Source organism: Amphiprion ocellaris, chromosome 18 (assembly GCF_022539595.1).
Source record: "Amphiprion ocellaris isolate individual 3 ecotype Okinawa chromosome 18, ASM2253959v1, whole genome shotgun sequence".
Taxonomy (NCBI): Eukaryota; Metazoa; Chordata; class Actinopteri; family Pomacentridae; genus Amphiprion; species Amphiprion ocellaris.
The window spans coordinates 2,709,055-2,735,039 of record NC_072783.1 but is presented as its reverse complement, the minus strand read 5'-3'; the positions used below and the strand labels follow the sequence as shown (position 1 = coordinate 2,735,039).

Below are 25,985 nucleotides of genomic sequence, written 5' to 3'. Positions count from 1 at the left end.
ATCTCCAGTGTTCCGGACCAGTAAAATCACAGCATAATAACCTATAAATAACAACAACTCCAAATTTTTCCTTTGTTGTAGTGCAGAAAAATACGTTTCTGAAAATATTCACATTTACGAAATTATCTTTTTACAAACATTATGAACAACCCTGAAATTCCTTAAGAAAAATAAATTAAATTTCATTTCCACATTACAACTTCCAGATCACAGAGAGTCTATAAAGGAACACAACATTTAGTCACAACGATTTAGTATTTTACTTTATCAATAAAACAACAAAATACAGAAAAAATGCAACAAAATATTACAAAAAGCAGACACAAAACGACAAAAATTAGACAAATGACATGAACAAAACAAAAAGATACAAAAAAGTTACAAAGTGACAAAAAATGGACAAACGACAAAAATGAGACAAAAAATGATAAAAGTGACAATCAAAACAACGAAAAAAGTAGACAAACAACACAAGCAAGACAAAAAAACACTAAATGACAAACAATACACAGAACAAAGCGAATAAAGCAAAATGCAAAATAACAAAAATAAGACAAAAAGCACAAACGAGACAAAAGGAAACACAAAAACGACAAAAATGAGAAACAAAGCAAAAGTCATACAAAAGGACAAAAAACAACAAAAAAGACAAAATATTACAAAAATGAAACAGAGAATGACAGAAACGAGACACAAAACAACAAAAATTAGACAAACGACACAAAACAAAACAAAAAGAGAGGAAAACATTACAAAGCGACAAAAATAAAAGGCCAAACGACAAAAACAAGACCAAAAATGACAAATGCGAGAATCAAAACAACAAAAACGTAGACAAAATATTACAAAAATGAGACAAAACGACAAAAGAGACAATGATCTAGTATTTTACTTTATGATCAAAGCAACTTGTCATGGTCTAGAAATTATTTTAAATCTATAGTTTTACTAATTTACAATCTGCAGTTAATGTCTTCTCTGGAATTTTTACACTTTGAGGGGCCGGATTGGACCCTCTGGAGGACCGCTTTTGGCCCGCGGGCCTCATGTTGGACATCCCTGATCTAAAACATTCAGATTGAAATCATATAAAACAATAAAGAGATACATTAACAAATAAATGCTTTTCAAACTAGCTTGTGATTCATTTTGTGTTGGTTGAATAATCATTCAATTGATCTGCTTAATCATTTTTTTTGTGTTTTTTTGAAGGTTTTTTGTGGTTTTACGATGAAATACGTTGTCATGAGTTACAAACTTGAAACACTGCCAGTGTGTAATAGATTTGGATGTTTTACAGTGATTACATTTGTAGGGAGAGAAAGCTGTTCATTCCCGTCTAACTCTGCGATTCTTCCTCTGTTTTCTGGCCTCCTGTCGTTTGCTATGCGTCGGCTGTGATGTGCTGCAGCTCGCAGAGGGAATAAAGGCAGTCATTTGTCCGGACCAGGAGTCTGAGTGTCCGGATGAAACCACGTGCTGCCAGCTTCCTGACTACTCCTGGGGCTGCTGTCCATTAGCCAAGGTGATGCTCACACTAATACTAGAACACCATTTCACCTAAAATCATCAGCTGAACACAACGCCGAGCTTTTTACACCGAGAAACGCATTACTTGGTCTGTTAAGCAGTGTCTGATGCTGCTACGGAAGGCACGGATCTGTTCCACTTTAACAGGATTCACATTTCATCAGGATGTGGCTGATAAATCACTTTTCAGATTCAAGTTTAAACTGTACAGAATGTGGTCTGGAATAGACATAGGCGATCTGAAAGGCAAACAAAAACAGAGAGCAAATAAATATGAAAAAAACATCATTAATCCACACAGAACTCATAAGAAAGGATGCTTCAGATCTTGCCTGGGAATCATCCGTTACGTTTTTTAAGTTTTCAGTTATTGCTACTTGAACATCAATATGGCTAAAAATAATCGCATTGGCACCTGAACTTTGGTGTAACTATTTATCCACATCTGGGCAATAGTCATGTAAAATTAGACTCAGATGGTGCCATCTTGCACCAAATTGCTTAATTATAATTAGGAATTAAGGAGAAAACTACTTGGAGACTCTTAGAGGCTTAAGTTGTTTGTTATACATTTAAATATTTCTTTCTTCTTAGAGCCTGATTGACAAATTAGTCATGAGCATGTATCAGCTGAAGTGTAAATGTCAGGGTTACAAATTACCAAAAAGTTAATTACGCTGATTTTAGTTTATTAAGCAGAGATCACTGGAAAGTGTATGTTTCTGCATTTATCTTGATCGTGGATGTTTATAACCACATTTTAATCATTCTTTATCAAAAGGCTTTGTGTTTTCATTGTAAAAATATGAAAAAATCCAGCATGGCTCAGGTATAGTCATAATAAAACGACTCAAAAAGATGCATCTGCTTCATATTTTTAATAATTTATGTCCAATGACCCGACAGTAATTTAGTTTTCTTCACTATTTTATGTTCATTTGCGAGACTGTAATCTATCTCCAAAGTTTATGAATGAGTATAATCTGTATTTTATATTTAAAATGTTTATCTTCTAGCAGTTCCATGGATATTCGTGAGTCATCCTCCTCCACTGTCTGCATTCACGTTGCTGTACTTTTCCATTATGTGCAGGAAACTGTGTCCTTGACTGAGCAGTGTTCCTGACTGTCAGAAGTGATTCTGCTCTCTCTGCAGGCGGTGTGTTGCAAGGATAAGCGCCACTGTTGCCCAGAGGGAACAAAGTGTGATCTTGTTCACTCAAAGTGGTGTGTCTGCCTCGCTGGAGTCCTTCCCCATGCTGGAGAAACTGCGCTGCGAGAAGGAGGGCGACCGATCCAGGTGTAAATAAACGCCTTCAAACACGCCGTCAGATTTAATGATGGCGCATATCGTGTAACATTTTAAAAGTCGCTGCAGCCACTCTGTTGTCGCTGTGTTTCTATGCAGACAACGCTGCGCTAATAACCAGTGACTTTCTCTGATCTTCATACTTCTGCAGTTTCTTCTGTCGGTTCAGTGACGTGTCCTGGTGGGAAAAGCATCTTGTCCAGATAGTTACACATGTTGCCTGCTAACCAGCGGAGACTATGGCTGCTGCCCGTTCCCAGAGGTAAATACAACTATTATAAATAAAGTAAAACAGAATCGAATAGTCGGTGGAGGCTTTTCCTTTTTTACATCTTTGTACATTGAATACATTGGGGTTATGCTCCACTAGTCTGACTGTTTTTATTATATAGAGTACACTAGTATTTATTTAACTGAAAAGATCATCAGAATAACCAATAATGAACATAATAGTAACAGTTTTGCATCTGATAATTTTTTATTAATAAACAATATAAATATACATAACTCTTAAAGTCGCTCCACTCTACCTGATCTGAAAATCCTGCATTTGCCACAAATTTATAAAACTTAAACTCCGACTGCGTTAAAACCATAATTGACTCCACCATTGGAGAGAGAGATTAAAGAAAGTGGATTTAATGGAAAAAATAACAGCAAAACTCCATTTGAAGTTAGGTTCCTTTAGAATTTATGGGCTCCTGTTATTGCTTATTTTAATTTAATTTGAGTTAACATATTTAACAGGCTGGGGGGAGAAGTTTTTGTTTGAATCTGAAAGTGGAGATGTAGTGATATTTTGAGTCTGGATTGCATATATTTAACATGTTTCATAACCTCTTGCTGTTCTCTAATTTACTCTTTACATGTAACTCTCTCTTTATGTGGGTTTAGATGATGCCATGAGGTTGTCGTGTTGCCAAATTGTATATTTGTTTGTGTTTGTCATATGTATGTTCTTGTTTGTCCATTTTTGAGTTGCAATGTAAATATGTATCAAAACATGTAATTTAAATAAAAATTTTTAAAAAACAAAACATAAATGATATGAAAACACAAATTTAAAGGAGTAGTAGTACAAGCCTTGTGACCCATTTAAACTTTAAATGAACTTTCTACCTGTAAAAATATGTCAGAACTACAAGAACTAAGATGGCTGGTTTTGGCAGTTGTCCGGCCCCACTTCCTATTCATTTCAATGGGGAAGTTAGACGCAGTTTTATTACAAAATTCTGGTAAAAGACGTATGACAAATTGCTACCAAAAGTCATAGCACATCATTCCTGATCGAGCCCCACATTTTGATATAAGATTTTTACAGGTTTTCTCCAAAGCTAAGGGACCAAAATATGCCACCAAAATTGAACTATGACAAGAATAATAAGACTAACAAATAATAATAACTGTGCTTCAGTGCTTATGTATTGGCACACTTAATTAGCTGTGCAGATACTATGAAAAAAGTATTTAATGACTAAATGCCACATTTAAATTAGTGATTTTATCCACCTTAATTATATATTGGTTGGGGAAAAAAATCTGCTGAAGGCCAAAATCTATATATTTTTTTAGACAAAATGTATGTAAGATACAGTTTTTTTTTAACCTTTTTTTGTCATTCAATAGCATTTTTCCACATCAGTGTGGAAAAAAATATAGAATAAATGTCAATAAGTTGAGCCTAGAAGTCAGTATTCAGATATTGTCACTGATGGAGGGTAATTGTTAGACATGCTCAGTGGGCGAACACAATGGTTTCTAGAACAAGCTTTTGTGTGAGAGCAGGACTAAGAAATGAGAAAAATACCATCGTTGCTTGTTTTGTTGAATCCAAGAAAGCCTTTTATTGGATCAATAGAGACCCTTCTTAGAGAATAAATTAACTGTGTTCTGGTATCGATCGAGAACATTTAAAAGCCCCAGTTTTATGATCTGCTAGATAAATAACATCAGGACTTCTTGGTATTCCTTCTGCGTAACTGGATTAAGCAAGGATGTAATTTGCCCTACATTCTTTTGCCCTTTTATGTGAATGATTTAGCCCATAGAAATGAAAAATGTCAACCCAGGTATATTAAACGATAAAATCAAGTAAGGGCAATTATTTTTGTGGGCTGCAGAGACAAGGATTGGCACAAAAACTATAAATATTTTGAGTGTTTTAAAGTAGTAAATGCACAGATATTATAAGACAGCAGAGCAAGCATATTTTTAAAATTGGTTTAACAGCTCTACAGTTTATTTATCTTTGATTTGTTCTTTCATATGAACTTTGCAGAGGAAGTTGGCAGAATTAGCTGGAGGAGCACAGCAATCTGTGCTGAATAAAATGAAACTAAAGCGTTGTAATTCAGTGGTAGGCTCAGATTAATTTTGTGCTGCAGGATGGTGGCGTTGTGAGGATTTTCCTGACAACAACGTAGTGGAAGATGTAGTCGTTTGTGGCAGATTATTTTTACAATTGAGGGCCAGTGACAGAAAATGTTTGATCGCTATTGTTTTTTTTGTTGGTGCGTGGGATGAAAGGCACTCAAATGAGAAAAATAAAGGATGTGAGCATTGCAGAAATGTGATTTTAAGCCAGCCAAAAAGAGTCTTAAAATCAATCCTGCTAACCAGCGAAGAGAAGCCTATACTGGGGAGATGTGCTCTCTCTTCTTGCTATCAGAGAGGAGTCTTGCTGCTGTATTTTGAAAACCGCTGCAGGCAAAATAAGGCCGACTGACTGATTCCTACATAGAGAGTCACAGTAGTCGAGTAGTCAAATGGAAATAAAGCATAAACTGTAGTCAGCTGTGTAGGGAAATATCAGATCCAAATCATCTTTTCCAAATGTTTATCTTTGCTAATCAAAATAGTAATCAGATCAAGAGCCGCACATTCAATGCAAAAAGCTAATAAGAATAAAAACCTAAGCATTTTTCTGTACAGTATTTTGTGTGGCAATTAAAGATTATTGCTACATCACCAGCTTTAGAGCAATTACACTAAGAGGTGTCATTTTTCCACCAGTAGAGGAGATATTTGATGATTTGTAGAGTAATTCATGTGACCTGAATCAGGATTAAATGAGGAATCTTTCAATAAACGTGACTTGGATAACGAAATTACAGAAGCTACTAAGAGATCACATCTTAAATTACATTCACAGCGGGACACACAATCTCGCCCGCATTCACAAGTTGCAGCAAAATCACTGCTATATATTGTGGGGGTTTTTTTAAATTACATCTTTGTAATAGTACTGAAAGGCACCCAGTGGAGAATCTAGCTACTGTACCAAGTCGTATAATTGTCATTTACTGTATAAAAAAATGGACAAACTCTCCGTGTTGTCACATAATGGTTCTGTAAAGAGCAGATGTGAAGCATAGTGTTGTGGTTGAGGCCTTAATTTTGCATAACTTTGAGCCTCAATATAATTCAAATGGTTGACTTAAATAAGTGTTTGCCCCCTTTACAGTAGTCATAAATAAGGAAATTAGCTGTAGAGATCAAAATTGTTCTTAGTATCAGTTCATAAACATGTTTATTTCTGCTGTGAAGTTGGTCATTTAACATTGAGGTCTATGGGGATTGACTCACTTTTGGTCAGCCTCTAGTGGCCATTCGAGGAACTGCAGCACTTAATTTTTTTACCACTTTGTAAGCGCACGTCTTAGTGTACTGGCTGGAGAATACTACAATATTTCACACTACAGCACAGTGTCTAAGCCTCAAGGACACACTAATTAGTGCAGCGTTTTGGTGCTAGACTTTTGTCAGGCAACAAATAGCTACTGTAACAAGCCATATAATTGTCATTTAATGTATATAAACATGGATGAACTCTCCATGTTGTCACATACTGGTTCTGTAAAGACCAGGTGTGAGGCTTAGTGTTGTGGTTGAGGCCTTAATTTTGCATAACTTTCAACCTCAATATAATTTAGGGGTTGACTTAAATATTTGTCCACTTTACAGTAGTCATAAATAAGGAAATTAGCTATAGAAACCAAAACTGTTCTTAGTATCAGGCCGTAAACATGTTTTTTTATGCTGTAAAGTCTGTCATTTTAACATTGAGGTCTATGGGGATTGACGCTTTTGGAGTCAGCCTCTAGTGGCCATTCAAGGAACTGCAGCACTTAATTTTTACTTACATCTTTGTAAATACGTATAAGTGTACTGGCTGGAAAATACTACAATATTTCATGTTCCAGCACACTGTCTAAATGGCAAGTAGACATTAATTAGCTCAGTGTTTCGGTGCTAGACTTTTATGAGGCAACAAACAAACAGGCGACTATTTACTAGTTTGCAGGAGTTTTTATTGAAACCTTTGGATTCGCTCGTCCTTCTCCGATGCGCCTGAATTTTTTTTGGCTGAGATACTACAATATAACTCTGGAGCACAGATCATGTACAGTCAGATGCAACAGCACAAACTTCCTAAAATAAAAAAATTCAGTCAGTTTGTGCAGTTTTTATTTCACTGCTGCAGAAATCACTCTTCCTGGGAGTATTTCAGGATGCGGTAATAGCGACACCCTTTTGTCTTTAGTTGTAATAATCATGCATTTTCTTGGTAAACATTTTTTGCCTCCCCTCTGTGTGTGACATTTGAATCATGTGCAGGCCATGTGCTGCAGCGATCATCTCCACTGTTGCCCTAGCAACACAATATGCGACCTGGAGCGCGGCGTCTGCAAGTCTGGCGAGAGTCACGTGCCGATGATGAGGAAGATCGCCGCTGCGCCCAAAGACAGTGAGCATTTTAACTGATTTAGTTACGTCTTGATGGTAGAATAAATGCAGAGTTTTTGTTTTGAAAAATAAATTATTGATCAGTGTTTTTTTTTCCTGACTTCTTGTCTTGTCAGTTGTGTGTCCAGATCAGAAATCGGTGTGTCCTGATCAGACCACCTGCTGCCAGATGACCAACGGCACATATGGCTGCTGTCCGATGCCCAGCGTAAGTCAAGCCAACCGAGAGATAGAAGGCAGCATTTTATATTGAAATTGGGTGAAACTTTTATTTTTGTGTGAGGTAAAGTATTAATTAAACCCCTTTTTTGATTTGATGTACAAGATGTTCTGCTGCAGCTTCTGCTTAAAGATGTAAGGTGATGGAAGAGATGACAGTTTCAGAGATTTTTGGAGGGAATTCCAATCGATTTCTGCAGCAAATCGAAAGGAATTCCGGCCAAAGGCAGTGCGAACCTTGGGGATAGAGAGTGTTATGAAATTTTTAATTAGTCATTGGTAATTTGGTTTAGTATACAATATGGTGTCTTAGCCTTTGTATTAAAATTAGTCAGGTAAATATAATAACTAATACTGTAGGATCATAACTTAATCAGTAAACTTGTTAAGTACTTAAATTTGCAGTATTGATCTCATTTCTCGAATGGGAAACAGCTTAGCTCAAGAGCTGTTGTTACTCCGCCAAGGAATGCGGCAGAGTTATGTGACGACCGGCGTCTGTCTGTCTGTCTGTCTGTCTGTCTGTCTGTCGTTAGCAACATTACTCAAAAACAGACCAACAGATTTGGATGAAATTTTCAGGGAAGATAAGAAATGACACAAGGACCAAGTGATTAGATTTTGTCAGTGATGCAGCTTATAGTCTGGATCCACAGATTTGTTCAAGATTTCTGTATCATTGCCAGATAGCGGCACGGCGTCACTGTAACCATGACAACAAGTGAACACTATGTCAGCTGCCTGCTGATGATCACATGATTGTGATGCCACTACAAATCCACCGCTGAGGACTTATCAGGACTTATCCATCAGAAATGATCCAAGAAACAACTGGTTAAATTGTGGGGGTGTTTCTGAATCCCATCAATTCCCACCGCCTGCTACATATTTAGATCACGTGATTCGGTATCTGTACATAACGTAAACATGCAGAACACACGCCTGTGCTCAGTGCAAGGTCATGTAGTTTGTGGGTACATCTATATTAAATGGACACATTCTATGTTGCTGTAATTTCTGATCATCAGTAACTAATAAATAAATACATGCTGCATTTCTGACAATGCCATGTGGGGAATGAGCAGCCTTGGAGGAGGACTGCGCTCTGAGTGCTTTTCTTGTTTGGTCATGTAATTATGAAGTGCAGGAGCACCACTGATACCAAGTGCTTGGTCCGTTTGGTTTTGTAGACTTTTAACTTTTATTTTTTATTAGTCAGGTAATTTGATTTAGTATACAATGTTGTGTCTTCAAGATTTTTATTTGCCGTTTGTACACATAAACAGGCAGTTTAGGCGCATAGGAATTCTTGTGTGTGGCTTTCTTGGAAGTCGAGTTAAAGAACAGACAATACAACTGTCAAAAATAGAATTTAAAAAAGACTGCAACAGTGATATAAAGGATAAATCCGGAAAAAAAGCATTAATATTAAAATTAGTCAGGTAAATATAATAAATTAATATTCTAGGGTCATAAACTTTATCTGTAAACTTGTTAAGTAAATTTGCAGCATTATTCTCATTTCTCTACTGGGAAACAGTTTAGCTCAACATCTGTTGCTTTAAATGTGCTGCATAAATAACAGTGACTCCATTTAAGTTTGAGCTTCAGAATAATTTTGTACAAACGATAAGAACTACTGATTAGTGAAGCAATAATTATGCATTTTCTTTACAAAGATGCACATTAAAGAGACATTTAAATAACAGTTAGTAGAAAGCGTCATCCCAGAAACTTTAGATTATGACTTGCACATTTATTTAAATCAAAACAGCGTCATTTGGGGTTAAAGAACTGACACGACACTTGAAGAAAACCAGAATCAGCCTCATTGCTGAAGGGATTCTTCAGAGGAATCAGTGATGGTTGTTTTCTTGTTTTCTTGCAGGCCGTGTGCTGTTCGGATCACATCCACTGCTGCCCTGCAGGCACCCATTGCGACCTGATCCACAGCACCTGTGTGTCGACCCACCAGGAAACCTCCACGGCCGTGAAGACGTTCGCTGCTGTGACGGAGCCGACGGCACCGAGCAAAGGTGAGATGAAGGGAAACTTCTGAAAGCACGACTTGTTTACAGGAGTTACTGCTCTGCACATCTGAAGCGTATCCAAGGCTCCTGTGATCGAACTCTGTAAATATTTAATTGAGTCTCCAGAACCTTTATTTAATGCGGTGCAGCTACTGAACGTTTTCAATTGCTTCCTAAAATAGTTGTGAGTTTTAGTGCTTTTGCTTATTTTTATACTGAGATCATGAATTATTGACCTCAAAGACAAAAGCTCATGTTGTTGTTGATGCTAAATATGCGCTACTTTTTGCTTTAATTATCCGTTACGTGTTTCTAGAGCTTGATCGGATGGAGTCCACTTGTGACAAATTTAACTGACTGTATATAGTTTGGAAAGTGCCATAATCTACAGTGCATGTTGGGACATAAAGCGAGCTGTAAATAATAGCAGGTGGAGCTGTTCAAAAGTTTGGGGTCACTTCGAAATGTCCTTATTTTTGAAAGAAAAGTCTTTTTTTTTTCCCCCAATGAAGATATTTGAGCAACTTTAACTAATATAGAGCAACTTTAACTCATTTTTGAGCAACTTTAATATCGAGCAACTTAAACTAATGTAGAGCAACTTTATCTAATGTAGAGAAACTTTAATAAATATAGAGCAACTTTAACTAATATAGAGCAATTTTAACTAATATAGAGCAACTTTAACTAATATAGAGCAATTTTAACTAATATAGAGCAACTTTAACTAACACGTTGAAATTAATGCAAATTCAGACACTTTAGGTGTTTAATACCTAATTTTTGAATTTTAATGTGTTTATTGTTAAACAAGCATTGTCAAATGGTCACTGGACTTATTCTGGTTTTTATTGTCTGCAGAATAAAATAATCAACATGGTAAACAAAAAACTATTTTTTTCTGATCTCAATCATTCAAACTGAGCTCCACTTTAATACTTTTTTGACTGGAGTAACTTTTACTTGTAGCTGAGTATTTTACTTTTAGCTGAGTAAAGGACCCAAGCTCTTTTTCCAGACCTCTGTGATAAAACTTTGTGTAGAATTTAAAACCATTTCTGAAGCTCCAACAAAGAAACGTCCAACATTTGTGAGTGATCAAGTTGCATCGTGGGTAATACTGGGCTCCAGATTTTAACAACAAATAACTGTGTGTGTGGACTGAAAGCAAGATAACATATTTCTGGTTTCCCTGCATTGATTTAGGTCCTTTTGTTTAAAGAAAACTTTCCATTGTGAATTCAGTGCAATGCTCTTTTAAATAAAGTTTACAGTTTCTAATAAGGTCTGTTTATGCTTCAGTCCACGCTGTTCCCTGCAACGACTCTGTGGCCTGCGCTGATGGAAGCACCTGCTGCAAATCTCCAGGAGGAGAATGGGCCTGCTGTCCTTTACCGAAGGTACCACAAACTGCTGCACATGAATCATAACGAGAATTTCCTCTCTGTCCAGCTGCACAGAATTTACTTGAACTGAAATGTCAGACTGTAAATCATCCTCCCATCAGTGAGCTCTGATCATGATTCTGCAAGGCTCTGGGAAGTTTGTTTTATTCCAACAGAAATAAAAGTCAGTCTGATTTAATGCAGAAAACATACAAAAAGCTTATTAAATGTGATGTTTTGCTATAGATTAAACTACCCAGGACTAAGACCAAATAAAGCAGAAACAGTCAGTAGATTTAAATGAAATTAACACATTTTGTGATGATTTTTCATTTTAAAAAGCAAAATATGTCATAATTTTGTCTTTTTTTCGGTACCAACTTTAATCCCTTTTCGTTGAAACAAGACACTGCAGGCAAAAAAAAAATGTTTTATTAAAGCACTGATCAATATTGAGATTTTAGGATGTTTTGCTTCCATAAAATGTCACATAATAGAAAGGAAACCCAAATCCAAAATGCACATTTAGGTGTTTTGTAAGACTCCAGGAAGTTTGTTTTATTGCAACACTTGTGTAGAAATAAAAGTCAATCTGATTTAATGTAGAAATGTTTTGTTACAGATAAAACTGCCCAGCATTGAGAACAAGTAGAGTTGGAACAGTCAGTGGATTGGTCAGACTTAGAATGAATTAATTAACTAATTTTATGAGGATTTTTCTTAGAAAGCACAATATTTCATGATTTTATCTTTTTTCCGCTTCCAGCTTTAATACTTTCTCTTTAAACTAGACACTGCAGGCAAAAAAACATGTTTTATTCAAGCACTGATCAGTTTTGAGGATATTTTGCTTCCATGTCATATGACAAAAAGAAGCATCCAGAATGCATATTTAGGTGTTTATTTGACCACATTTTGTCTGTTTGCGTCTGTAGATTTCAACTGTAATACACATCTTCATCGTTACACCCTGCCATGAGATGTCAGTTCATAAATCATCGTTTTTTTCTGCACTTTTTAGCTCTATTTATCTCAACTAACAGCCTCTCCTCCATCTAATCATGATTCTGTAAGACTCTGGGAAGTTAGTTTTATTGCAGCACTTGTGTAGAAATAAAAGTCAGTAAGATTTATTGCAGGACACATAAAAAAAGCATATTAAATGTGATGTTTTGTTATAGATGAAACTACCCAGCATTTAGAACAAATAGAGCTGAAGAAGTCAGTGGATTAGTCAGACTTATAAGATATAAATTAACCAATTTTGTGATGATTTTTCACTTTAAAAATCCAAAAATGTCATGATTTTATCTTTGATGCTTTTTGTTTCAGTCGAGACACTGCAGGAAAAACATAGTTTTTTCTACCATGAACATGTCTTCAGACTAATGAAAAGAAAACGTCACATTTAGATGTTTATTTCACTACATTTTGTCTATTTAGATCTGTAGATTTAGGTTATAATATGTTTCTTTTTTGATCTTAAGTCCATTTTCTGCACTTTTTAGCTGTCAATTATCTCAACAAACAGCCTCTCCCTCATCTCATCATGATTTTCTAACAGATTTTTTCTTCATTTTTCATTTTAAAATGCCAAATATTGAATCAGTTAATCTTTTTTGGTTTTATCTTTGATGTTTTAAGATATTTTGCTTGTATAACATGTTGCCTTTCTGACTAATGGACAGAAAACATCCATATTTTTCATTTAGGTGTTTACTGGACTACATTTCCATTCCATACAAATCTTTGTCAGATGGTAAATCATCCTTTTTCTGCAATTTTTAGCTCTCATTTATCTCAACTAACAGCTTCTCCTGTCTAATTGTGATTCTGTAAGGCTCAGGGAATTTTGTTTTGTTGTAACAATCATGTAGAAAATATGAGTCAATATGATTTATGGAAATGTTTGTTCAGTCTGGTATTCTAGTATCATTAATAGTGGTGAGTTTTCCTGCTCACACATTCTATTTAGGACTCATTTAATTTGATGAATGATAAATATGTAATTTAGATTTGGTGTTTTCCTGCTTCCTGAAGGCTGTGTGTTGTGAAGACCACATGCACTGCTGCCCTCACGGCACCGTTTGTAACCTGGCGGCCTCCACATGCGACGATCCCACCGGGAACGCCGTGGTGCCGTGGCTCGGAAAGACGCCCGTCTTCCCCCTCCACAGCGACAACAACAAGTGCGACAAGTCGACGTCGTGTCCCGGAAAGTCGACCTGCTGCAAGACGCTGACCGGAGCCTGGGCCTGCTGTCCTCTGCCTCAGGTCACTCTTCTGTGGCTGTTTTTCTTGGGCATCTTATGGATTATATTACATATTTATATCGTTATTTAAATATATAACATGATCCATGAGAGAATAATGTACAAACTTTTCTGCCAAAATTTCACAGGTGCAGTCCTGCCCAGAGCTGTCTGCTTTACCAGACCGGGTGATTTCTCAGACACCAAGTTAAAATAATGAAAACTGATGGCCTTAAAAAGAGTGTTTTTGCTTCAAACTCAGAATTCAACAACACCTAATGACAGTGATTTTTATTACCCAACAGTTTTGTTTTTTGTTCTTTTAATTTAGCCATTTAAATTTTTTTTTTTTTTTTAAACATTTTTTTTCTGATCACTATTTTTTCTTTTACTCCCACTGACATTTTTAAGATAAATTAAGCCTTTAATTAATCCCACAGCAGGGAAATGTGCATTGTTACAGCAGCAAAGGGATATAGCTCAAATAATAAAGAGTAGAGGAAAAAAAACAACAAACAAATGTAGTACTGTTGATATAGTACAGATTCTTTTATATGTAGAAATGCAGATATTACATGTATTCCCTTGAATATAAAAAATAACAATATTGAACAGGGTTATTCTATATGTAGCAAGACATTGATATTGCACAGATTCTTCTATTTCAAAAAAAAAATTTTAAATGACTCTGCTGAGTATTTTAATTTACATAAAATATTCGTAATACACAGGTTTAAATGCATTAATGTTGCACTGGAGAGAAATATGAGCATTTTTCTTGTCCATGAATAAGGTCAAGAAAGTCGTGATGATTTTTAGGCACGTCTTCTATAAATCTTTGAATCTTCGTCCACTTTACCTCTGAGAGTAACGTCATTTTAACTTAATGAAATTATAAGTAATTGAAAGAAGAAACTACTTAAAATATCACAATAAAAGCTGTTTGAAACTTTAAAGTAAACAAAAGCCTGTGCAGAGCAAACACTGCACATCGATGTTTATGTACACATACTGTATGTTCATGTCCATGTCTTCATGTTTTATTTATTTTTAAAATGGGACAGTTGTTATTAATGAACATTTACACGTAAATACGAGAGATTGTAGCCATCCGCTAATTTCCATCTGAAGTCCCATTAGCAGGTTAAAACATTTTTAAAAATTACAAATAACATAAAATCACAACTGAGCAAAGACATACGAAGAAGAAAAATGAGCAACAAGCAATAACACATAGTGCACACAAACCAGCTAAAGCTGGGGGACCAGGCAAGCTACCAAGCACTAATTAATTAATGTTTACACATGATTATGTTTGGGATGTCCAATAATATCGGCCCGATATTGACATAAAAATGTAATATTGGTCAATATCATTATCGTCTTTTTTGCCTACCATGAAAGCTGATAAAATAATTCCTGGATTTCAGCGACATTTACTGACTCATAGAGGGAGGGAGAGTGTGAACTGTTGTTTGAGACAACAAAAAAAAAGGACATTTTTTTCCATAACTTAAGTTGAAGTAGTTTTCTTATTTTGCACAGACAATGTTTACATTTCAAAGCCTTGTTGTATTTGAGAATGCATCAATGGATCATCACAATAAAAGTAGGCATGATGTGTTAATTCCACCACAGGAGATGTGTGATGTTACCGAAAATTACTTAAACAGTCCACATATATCAGTATCGGTTGATATCGGAAATTGAGAGTTGGACAATATTGGCATATCTGTTATTGGCAAAAAAGCCAATATCAGACATCCCTAATTACATTGCAGATATCCCTTTGTTGCTGTTGCACATATCCCTCTATCAGTATTACACATTGCTATACTACACTCACCCCTCTGTCACTATAACATAAGATTCCACTACATATATCCTTCTGACACTATAACACATAATTGTACTGCATATTTTCCATTGACACTATTGCACATGACAACATTGCACATTTCTCTTAATCACTATTGCACATGACAACATTGCACATTTCTCTTAATCACTATTGCACATGACAACATTGCACATTTCTCTTAATCACTATTGCACATGATAACATTGCACATTTCTCTTAATCACTATTGCACATGATAACATTGCACATTTCTCTTAATCACTATTGCACATGACAACATTGCACATTTCTCTTAATCACTATTGCACATGACAACATTGCACATTTCTCTTAATCACTATTGCACATGACAACATTGCACATTTCTCTTAATCACTATTGCACATGACAACATTGCACATTTCTCTTAATCACTATTGCACATGACAACATTGCACATTTCTCTTAATCACTATTGCACATGACAACATTGCACATTTCTCTTAATCACTATTGCACATGACAACATTGCACATTTCTCTTAATCACTATTGCACATGATAACATTGCACATTTCTCTTAATCACTATTGCACATGATAACATTGCACATTTCTCTTAATCACTATTGCACATGACAACATTGCACATTTCTCTTAATCACTATTGCACATGACAACATTGCACATTTCTCTTAATCACTATTGCACATGATAACATTGCACATTTCTCTTAATCACTATTGCACATGACAACATTGCACATTTCTCTTAATCACTATTGCGCATATCCCTTTCTCCATACTAGATCTACATACTCCAATATTTTACCCCTTTAGGCTTAAATTGTAATGTTATCATTAAAGCTCTCCGAGTTCAAGCTTCTACCACTGTAAATGACTTGTTAAAGTCATATTTACTTTTTGCAGGATGTCAGTTATCAAACTAAACAAACATTTAAATTATATTTTAATGAAACACAAAGTAAGAGTCAGCATTTAGGTCGTTAACCTGCTTGGTTTTGCACTTCCCAGCTTTAATAACCCTAAAAACATTCTGCCTCCCCTCCAGGCTGTTTGCTGTGACGATCACATCCACTGCTGCCCTCACGGCACCGTCTGCAACCTGGCGGCTGAAACCTGCGACGACCCGTCCGGATCCTCTCCGTCCCTCCGCTGGCTGGCTAAAGTGTCCGCCGTGACCTCGCAGGCGAAGGACGAGAAGTGCGACAAGCAGACGATGTGTCCGGGAGGCACCACCTGCTGTAAGAAGAACTCTGGACAGTGGGCCTGCTGCCCTTTACCTCAGGTCAGCTTCCTTCTCCACGGCGGTCTCAGGGCTTTCTGAGCACGTGTTGGTCACATGAAACAGGCGTGTTCTGGAGTGCTGATAGCTGAGAGTCTGTTTGCTCCCATCGACTGTCAGCTGCAGTTATTTCAGGTTCATTTAGAGTCCTGGAAGCGAAACTCCTGAATGTTTTCTCATAATTTGAAATGCAAGATGGATGTGAAACTCAGCAAAAAAATGCAACAATTTTAATCCCAAAAATTAACTACCTTCATTTTATTGTCAAAGCCTTATCACACATCTACCTCTTTTGTTATAATAATAATAATAATAATAATAAACTTCTTGTCTATAGCGCTTTTCTAACTGCTTTACAAAGTGCTTCATAGACAAAAAACAAAAACTGCACGATATAATCTGACTTCTTGAAGCAAGACTCCTGAACTTTATTGTGCAGAGAAGTTAGATGATTTTTGTTTTTTAGCTGGAATAGTTTTAACACTGGATTGATATGAAACAAAAAATGCAACCATTTTGACAATCAAGTTTTTTTTAAAACAATTTTAAAATTATTTTTTAAAGAAAAAAACACTGTTCACTGCATGCGTTTTTTCTCACATACAATAATAGTAATAAAGTTAATTTGTATAGTACTTTTCAAACAATTTTACAGGGTCCATCACAGACATAAGAACAGAAAATACACAATGCAATCAAAAAATAAAATTTAACAGTCTTAATAAACAGCCAGCAGGAAAAAAACATACATCAGCCTATAGTTATGTTTCTTGGTTATAAATTGAGGAATTTCTGTTTTTGGGGGGTTTTTTTGGCAACCTTTAGCTGGGGAGAAAATGTCTGCAACATTGCTCCATGAAAACAAAATGTAATATTAACATGAGCATTAATGCAGTTGATTCTGGTCATTATTAAAGAGGCTTTACTTGGTTTATATCTAGTTTTACTTACTAACAAAATCCTGCAGCCAGTGTTTCATGCTTTAATTGCAGAACTCTTGTTAATAGTTAAAAGTGGATCAGAACAGTAGAAAATCAGAGATGTTACTGCATGTTTGTGTTAAGTTCTGTCGTTCACTCTGATGCTTAAATAACAGATGAAGGACTGAAGTAGAGCAGGAATATCTCAGCACCGTGTTGCATTCTTTGGCTTCTGTGTTGCATAAAATCACTTTAAAAATGTTGAACTGTGAATCTGACACGCTGAAGTGTTTCAGTCGGTGATAAATCGCTGTTTTTTCCAGGCCGTGTGCTGCAATGACCATGAGCACTGCTGCCCTAAAGGCTATAAGTGCAACGTGGCCGAGCAGACTTGTGACAAACCCGGTGACCTGAGCCTGTCCTGGTTGCAGAAGGTCCCGGCCCTGCAGACGGAGTCCAGTCGGGCTGTTTCCGGTCCAACTGGACCTGCCAAGAACATGTGTGACGCCCAGACCAGCTGCCCCAGAGATACGACCTGCTGCTTCATGGACCAGACGCACAAATGGGGCTGCTGCCCGCTGCCAAACGTGAGCTCACACTGGAAGAATGCTCCTCTCAGAACGAGAAAAACAAGCTGATTTCAAGGAACATTTACCTGGAAATAAGTGAAAAAATCTGCCAATAGAACAAGTTAAAGATGGCCTGGTCAGATTTATTGAAATAAGATATGATATTTAGAATATTGAGGTCTTAAAAGGAGCCGGGAAAACTTATTTTAAGCTCTGTTTTATCAGGATTGTCAAGCTTAGGTGTCTTAAAATAAGTCAGATATGCAAAAAAAAAAAGTAGCAGTTTTTCACTCAAAAATAGATTTTTGCTTTCATGTAACCTCCTAATTTGAGATGTATTAAACGTATTTTGAGTTTTCTTGTAAAATTCAACTCAAAACAAGATAATTTCAAGATTGTTTGACTTAAGATATTTAAGATGTATTGTCTTAAAAGAAGTCCCTCCATCTGCTGAAATGTCTCTAGTTAAGTGAATTTATCTTAAATGGAGTGGGATGAGACGTTTTGACTAAAAATAAGACAAACAGACTTGGTAAGACTTAGAGTTTTTGCAGTGCATTCTCCGACTTCAGTCCAGTTAGAAGGTGTTTGAGAGTGTGAATGCTTCCTTTGTTTCCCATCAGGCCGTCTGCTGTAAAGATGGAAACCACTGCTGCCCCGCTGGACACGCCTGCCAGCCTCATCGCTCCTCCTGCTCTCAGGGCCTCCAGGTGATTCCCTGGTTCGCCAAACTCACCGCTCTGACGGAGCCGAGCGCCGTCAGCGATGTTAAATGCGACGATAAGAGCAGCTGCGCTTCAGGGACGACCTGCTGCAAGCTGCCGACAGGAGAGTGGGGCTGCTGCCCTCTGGTAAAGGTCTGTACGTCAACCACTTCACATTCATGTCAGGATTTAATTCAACTCTCTAAAGCAGGGGTGTCCAACATGAGGCCCGCGGGCCAAAAGCGGTCCTCCAGAGGGTCCAATCCGGCCCTCAAAGTGTAAAAATTCCAGAGAAGACATTAACTACAGATTGTAAATTAGTAAAACTATAAATTTAAAATCATTTCTACACCATGACAAGTTGTTTTGATCAGAAAGTAAAATACTAGATTGTTCATTGTTCTTTTGTCATTTTGTGTCTCATTTATGTAATATTTTGTCTTGTTTTTGTTATTTTTTTGTCTTTTTTTAATCTGACTTTTGTCATTTTGATCATAAAGTAAAATACTACATCAGTCAGTTCCAGATACCAGTGACTGAATGTTTTGTGCCGTTTTGTAGATAAACTGTGATCTGGAAGTTGTAATGTGTAAATGATAAACTGAGGCTGAATGCTGCTAAAATTCAATTTATTTTTCTTCAGAAATTTCAGGTTGTTCATAATGTTTTGTAAAAAGATAATTCCTTAAATGTGAACATTTTTGCAGTAAAACAAAGGAAACATTAGGAGTTGTGGTTATTTATAGGATATTATGCTGTGGTTTTACTGGTCACTGGAGATCACATTGGGCTGAATGTGGAACCTGAACTAGAATGAGTTTGACTCCCCTGATCTAATTTAATCGTTGCATTAAAGCTCCTTTAACAGATTTACTTTGGGATTGAGAATCAGTTTTCTGTTATGAATGGTCCATTATGATATAATTCTTTGTAGCTCCTCAGTCCCTGTTTTATGAAGTCCTTCACTAACAACATAATGTTTACGTTTTCTTTCCATAAAACACATGGTGTTATATTTAATTTATACAAAACATGCTACACAGAACAGTGGGACTGACTGTAATCTGTCATGCAACCATGCTTTTGTTTAGGTTTTATTCTCACTTTTGTTTTCCTTCCTAAATACATTTTTCTAAAGATCTGCTGCTGAATCTGTTCATATAACTGCAGACTTTGGACGTTTTTGTTCCCAGAACTGTAGTTTTACTAAAACATTTCAGAGCTAGACTGTAACTGCTGTGAGTACTTTGGAGGTACTTTTACTCTGCTCAGATATTTCCTGTTCCTGCTGCTGCTTTAGGACTTGGTTATTTGCTTTAGGACCATGCAGTTGTTGTTATTAAACTACTTTTCTAGTTCGCTAGTCTGCTGGAAGGACTTGTACTATCGGCATTGTAGCATAGTCGCTGTATGACCATTTATTTTTAGCTATTTTGCAAATTTAGATTTATAAAACCTCATTTATTAATGATTTCATTGTCTCATCCTTTTAAAATGTCAACATTTGCTGCTCTGGCTTGGAATTATGTGCAAGACCTTTTCTCATAATGGAGTATATTTGCAGTGTAGTTTTATTAACGGCCCTGAAATCATGCCTTTTACCTTGTTAATATGGCTATATGTTTTTTTAATTTGCTTTCATACATCATTTTTCTTCTTTTTTAGACTGATGACAGTCTTACAGGTGGAGGTTAAGCTTTCACCAAATGTAAACACTTTTAAATCCAGGTTAAAACATTTCTTTTCTCACACGCCTATGCATGAAATCTGCACGGTATCTTTTCACTATGTGCACCTCACTGTAATGCTCTTAATGTTTTATGTAAAAGACTTTGAATTGTCTTGGACATGAAGGGTGTTATACAAATAAACTTGACTTCAGATTCAGACTTCTAGGGTTTCATACATTCCAAATCTAAAGAACCAATCCTGTCAACTTTTCTTCAGAACTGGTCTCTGGTTTGAAACTGTATGGCTGTAATTGTAGAATAAATTTACAGTCCTAATTGTGTAGAATTACATCTAGGCCGTTTTAACGAGAGAAGGAATCGTTTTCATGGGAACACAATCTAAATATCTAACTTTAATGCACAAAGATGGTTTAATCAAGAGCAGAGAGGGACTTCAAGTAAAGGCTTTAATTACTCCTTCCACTACTTAATGATGTGATAAAATCTAAATAAAATGTGTTCCAGTGGTCAGAATAACTTGCAGCATCTTTAAACTGCTGAAATCCTCTACTTGTGAACCCAACATGCTGATATTAAATGATGTCCTGGTCCTTCTTGTCTTCAGGCGGTCTGCTGTGCTGACAGAGAGCACTGCTGTCCTCAGGGATACACCTGCAACATGCAGACGGGAACATGTGAGAAGAAGGACGACAGCAGCGTGCTGATCTACCCCCTCCCTCAGAGCACAGTGGTACAGTCCGAGCCCAGAGGCGTTGAGGACGAGGCGGACGTACCATGTGACGGCACGGGGGAGTTTCACTGCCCAAAGAGAGACACCTGCTGTAAGGTGTCGGACACCGAGTGGAGCTGCTGCCCCTCCTCCAAGGTACGTTCAGTGTCTCATACGAACACGTGACATGTTTGAGCATTTTTAATAGGAGCGCTGTAGAGGTGGGGAAACGACGTCTTAGCAGTGGAAACAAAAACCACGTACAGTGGTCCCTCGTCTATCATGGGGGTTACGTTCCAGATCCCCCCCATGGCGATTTTATTTATTTATTTTTTATTTTTTTTATTTATTGTATTATTTGTATGTATTTTAAGGCTTCATAAACCCTCCCCACACTCTTATAAACCTTTCACACACTGTTATTAACCTTTCTTAACACTCTTATGCTACAGTCGCGGAGCCAATCAGAGCCCAGCGCTTTTTATTTTGATCTGATATTCTTTTAATATGTTTTAATTAGCATTTTTTATATTATTTTTTATATTGTTTTCATTTTTTTAGGCTAGAACATACTTATTTTGCTGCAAAAATAACTAAAATAATCAAAATAATGTAGCGATCGCAGAGCTGGCGGCTATGACTGAACTGTTTGCTTGAGCTTTTTTAGAGGTGGAGAACCAACGTGTTTCCATTTTTTGTTTAATTCAGGGTTGAAACGGTGAAGCCGTGTCTCATCTTGGGTCACAGATTTGGCTTTATTGAATCTGAAAATGAGCCAAAAGAGTCCTCAAGATTGCTGTTCTCTAACTTTTGAACAGAATTTTGCAAAAACCTAAAATAGATAAAAGGCTTTATAGTACAAAGTTATGCCCCATTATGGGAATTATGCTGTTTGTTTCCTCATAAGAAAGTAAAATGAAGTCATGTTTAGTGGCTAACTGTGGCGCTTTATTCAGTGTCTGTATCTTTCCCCACAAAGCTAGATATGTCTGTCTCCATTAGCTTCACTCTGGAGATCTTTTGCATGATAGAAACTTGTAAAAAGAAGTTATTTCCTCCTGCGTCTTATGAAAAATGCTGCATCTCAGCTTTCAGGCGTGATGATTAGAAGTTGAAGAGTACAACGTTGTTGCATTTCCTTCATTTTTGTGCAGCATCCGTAGTTTGTTTTGGCTCAGTAACCCACCCGGATGACCTCGGTCTTCCGTAGAAATGTGATCTGAAATGGTTTCTCTTCTGACTCAGCCGGCTGGAATGTGGAAAATGTGAACATATGATCCGATGCAGCTCAGTGAACGTTTCTGCCCCGTTATTCTTCTACACGTCTAAACATTAGTCTTAGTCTTCATCTGCCTGGAGGGAAACATGCAGCCGCACAGGACAAGATTGGATTTTTGTGAATATAACGTGATATTTAATCTGAGTTAAACCCACAAAGCTTAGAATTTAGCCTTTGAGCAGTGACTCCACATGACAGGAAGCTTTGTACAGTCAAGACAATGAGTCAGTGTCGCCTTATTTAACAGAAATCTGTGCATTTTATTGTTATTTCTCACTTTAGATCAACAGAAATGTCTGTTATATTTGAATAGATTAACAAAACTGGTAAAAAAAATATAGATTTCTATTTTTTATTCTCTAATTTTGTCATTTAAAACTGCTTAAAGCTTTTTGGGAGGCTTTTAAAATTCATTTATGCAGGAAAATTGTTGTTAAAACCAATTCTAATTGCAATTGCCAGCCTGCAGTTTGACTTATTTACTTAAACACAGCATCTAAACCCTGTAACTTACAGATAAATCCACAAATATAGTTCAAGAATTTAGGTTTCAGAGGAAAAATGTGCAGCTTTGTATTAGTACCTGTCCTTAAATGTAAATCCATGCATATATTCTAGTATACTGCTGATGTTTTAGGACACTCAGGGATAAACCTGGGACTGATGAGAAGTTCCAGGATGGTAGGACGTCCTGCAGCAGTGTCTGGTTTGATGAAACACCTTCTAATGAAGCAGAACTGTTTGTTCCTTCAGGCCGTCTGCTGCTCGGACTCCAAGCACTGCTGTCCTGCTGGGTATTCCTGCGACCTGAAGGCTGGAGGTTGTTCTCTGCTCTCCTGGGACTCTCTGTTTGAGGACAGAAAGACAAACTTTGGTCCCGGCAGACTTTAATTCCTCTGAGGGGCAACGATCACCTTCAACCTTGGATCCACAGCATCCATCTGCTGCTGGTGTCGTCTGAGTGCTTCTCCACCGGCTTCCTGCATGGACGAGTATTCGCTTTGGACTCTGAGTGTTTTTCATTTAGGTTATCCGTCAGCAGAGGAATTCTAAAGAAGCAGGGAAGTGATCAGGTGACACAGCAGCCTCTCATTCACTCAATCTTAGTTCATTATTTCAAGGAGCCTTTTTATGTCAAACAGGTTCGTCTTCGTCACTCCACATGTAGGAGACGTGACACAGCCACCGACTGCAAAGCTTTACAGCATTATTCTGAGGAATTAAGGAGAATTCTGGTTTATTTCAAGCATATTTTTAAAAAATGTGTCAGTAATTCCGATCTAAAACAAATTTAGTGAATTTCACGACCATCGAGCTTCGTTTTCCCCAAAGCGGAAGCCAAAATTACTTCTAGCAGTGAAATAAAATTAAAAAAACATTAGAAGGCATATTTGGTTCATTATTATGAGTTAATTTTCACTTATTTTGGGGCTGAAAAGTTCAGGAACTCCTGCATTAGCTGTCCATGTTACGTGTGTGCTGGGAAAAATACAGTTTTTGTGCATATTCTTGCTCTGTAAATGCTCAGATTTATCCACATAGTGCTATTTCAATGTGTGCAAAGAACAGGAGAGAAGAGGGACAGTAAATCTGACTTCTGTTAACTATCTAAGTATCCTAACGAGCTAAATATCTGCCTTCAATGTGCAGTTTTGTTGGTTGAAATTAACCAGAATTATCCTGAAAAAGGAGAAGCTGGATGTTGCTCCGTATTTTTTTTTATCGTCAATAAATCCCATAAAACAGACCAGAAGTAACCGTCTGCCGTAGTTCCAATTTAAGAAGAAAATATGGTCACAAATGTGAAGTTTCTTTTTGTTATTATTGATTTAATTCTTAATAATTGGCTTCATTGTTTTCACAGCTTGTCGGTAAACAGATTCGGGTTCACAGATGCGTTCATAAAACAAAAATTAACGATGTTTAACTGCAAAATAACAGCGAAATCACGACACATTTACAGGGAATTACTGGGAATTATGGGGTGAATGAAGAATAGATTCTACCAAAATGTCAAATGTTTTAAGGTATAAAAGTTTTTCTCCTGAATCATACGTTGTCTGAGGCTCTTTTTAACATCTAACAACATCTCAGGCTCATTATCGTTCTGTTGGACGTGATTTTTCTTCTTTTTTATGGGATTTGTTGACGGTAATAAAACTAAAACCAGGACCAGACTCCTCGCTTCACTCTTTCCATGTTTTCCGATCGTTATTCCTGCGACTGCTGCGTGTTTTTCTTGTTCTCTGTGGAAACGGAGAACCGTGAATGTACTCGCTGCCTTACTGTGAGTTTTCTAAGGAATAAACAGGAAGAAGGCTGCAGCTTAGTGAGCATTATTTCAGTAATTTCATTAAATGAGGTCCTCTCAGAGCTACTTTTAAGATTTTGAGTGTTTATGTTGGTTTTTCCTGATCAATAATTGAGTGTTTAGTCCAAGAAATGGTGGCAAAGATGCAAAATGAACCATCCGATTAGTCAAAAACCCAAAGATGATGATGATGAAACTGGGAAAACAAGAACTGATTAATTACTACAACTATTGCTGATTGATTTTCTGTCAGTAGGTTCAGCTGTAGAGTGGATTATTTCTGGATTACAACTGATTGAAGGTGTTTCTGATGAGTTTTTTCTTTATGTTCCCACTCGGTGAGGAAAGTTGTGACTGTTATTTGTTTGTGTGTGTTTATTTTATTAATCTATGAATATTTCTGATATGAGGCAGCACAACGCTGAACGTTAAAATCTAGCGAGGCGGCGATGGAAGTTTGAATCTTTAGTTTTTGTAACTTTGCGAAAGGAGGACTGACCATTAAAAGAGCTCGTGCCTTCATCAGATATTTGGTTTATTGTTGAGGAAAATTGAAGAATCTTTAGTGTTTTTGGACAGTTGGAGTGTAGATTTCTGGAATCAAAACCAGGAAATTTTAAAAAGTGTCACAAGGAGGCAGAAACTGCAGACACTCAGGAGATACAGTCAAGTTTTTTGTGTTTTAACAGCAGTTTCCAACCATTTTCAGATAAAAAGAGTCTGTGTGCTTCAGTTTAGAGATTTATTAACCCTCCTGTTGTCCTCATTTACAGGCACCAAAAAATATTGTTTCCTTGTCTGAATAAATTCAGCAAAAAATTTCTGAAAATTTACAGAACCTTCAGGAAGAAAATCCCAATAATTCCTTAGAAGTTTCCCTTAAAAGTTTTGTTTTTAGAAAATTCTTGAGAAAAATTTTTTACGTTTCTTTTTTTCCACCAAAGAAATGTTCAAAGATTTCCCAAAAATGTTGAAAATGTGGACATCAGAAGTTTCGCTGTGAAAATATTTTTTAAAACAGGTCAATTTTGACCTGTAAGACGACATGAGGGTTAAAGAAACACTGACTGATGTTTGTGTTTTCTTTCACAGAGGACTTTTATTGTGAAGGACATTGTAATTTCATTTAAGTCTAGCTTTTTATGAATTAAGAGTCGACCCGTCCTGAAATAAAACCGTGTTCCTTTGA

The 25,985-nt window shown here is 36.6% G+C and overlaps 1 protein-coding gene across 1 annotated transcript; it reads left to right on the top strand.

The window, feature by feature from the left end:
- Positions 1 to 1,245: 1,245 nt before the first annotated feature.
- Positions 1,246 to 25,985, top strand: LOC129347445 (progranulin-like). Its single transcript, XM_055004793.1, is given in 16 exon segments — positions 1,246 to 1,272; positions 1,316 to 1,525; positions 2,686 to 2,757; positions 2,759 to 2,831; positions 2,990 to 3,030; positions 3,032 to 3,100; positions 7,456 to 7,585; positions 7,701 to 7,792; positions 9,692 to 9,839; positions 11,136 to 11,233; positions 13,259 to 13,492; positions 16,380 to 16,616; positions 17,857 to 18,120; positions 18,726 to 18,959; positions 21,102 to 21,362; positions 23,239 to 25,985. Coding segments are annotated over 16 exon segments (2,328 nt in total). The 3' UTR covers positions 23,377 to 25,985.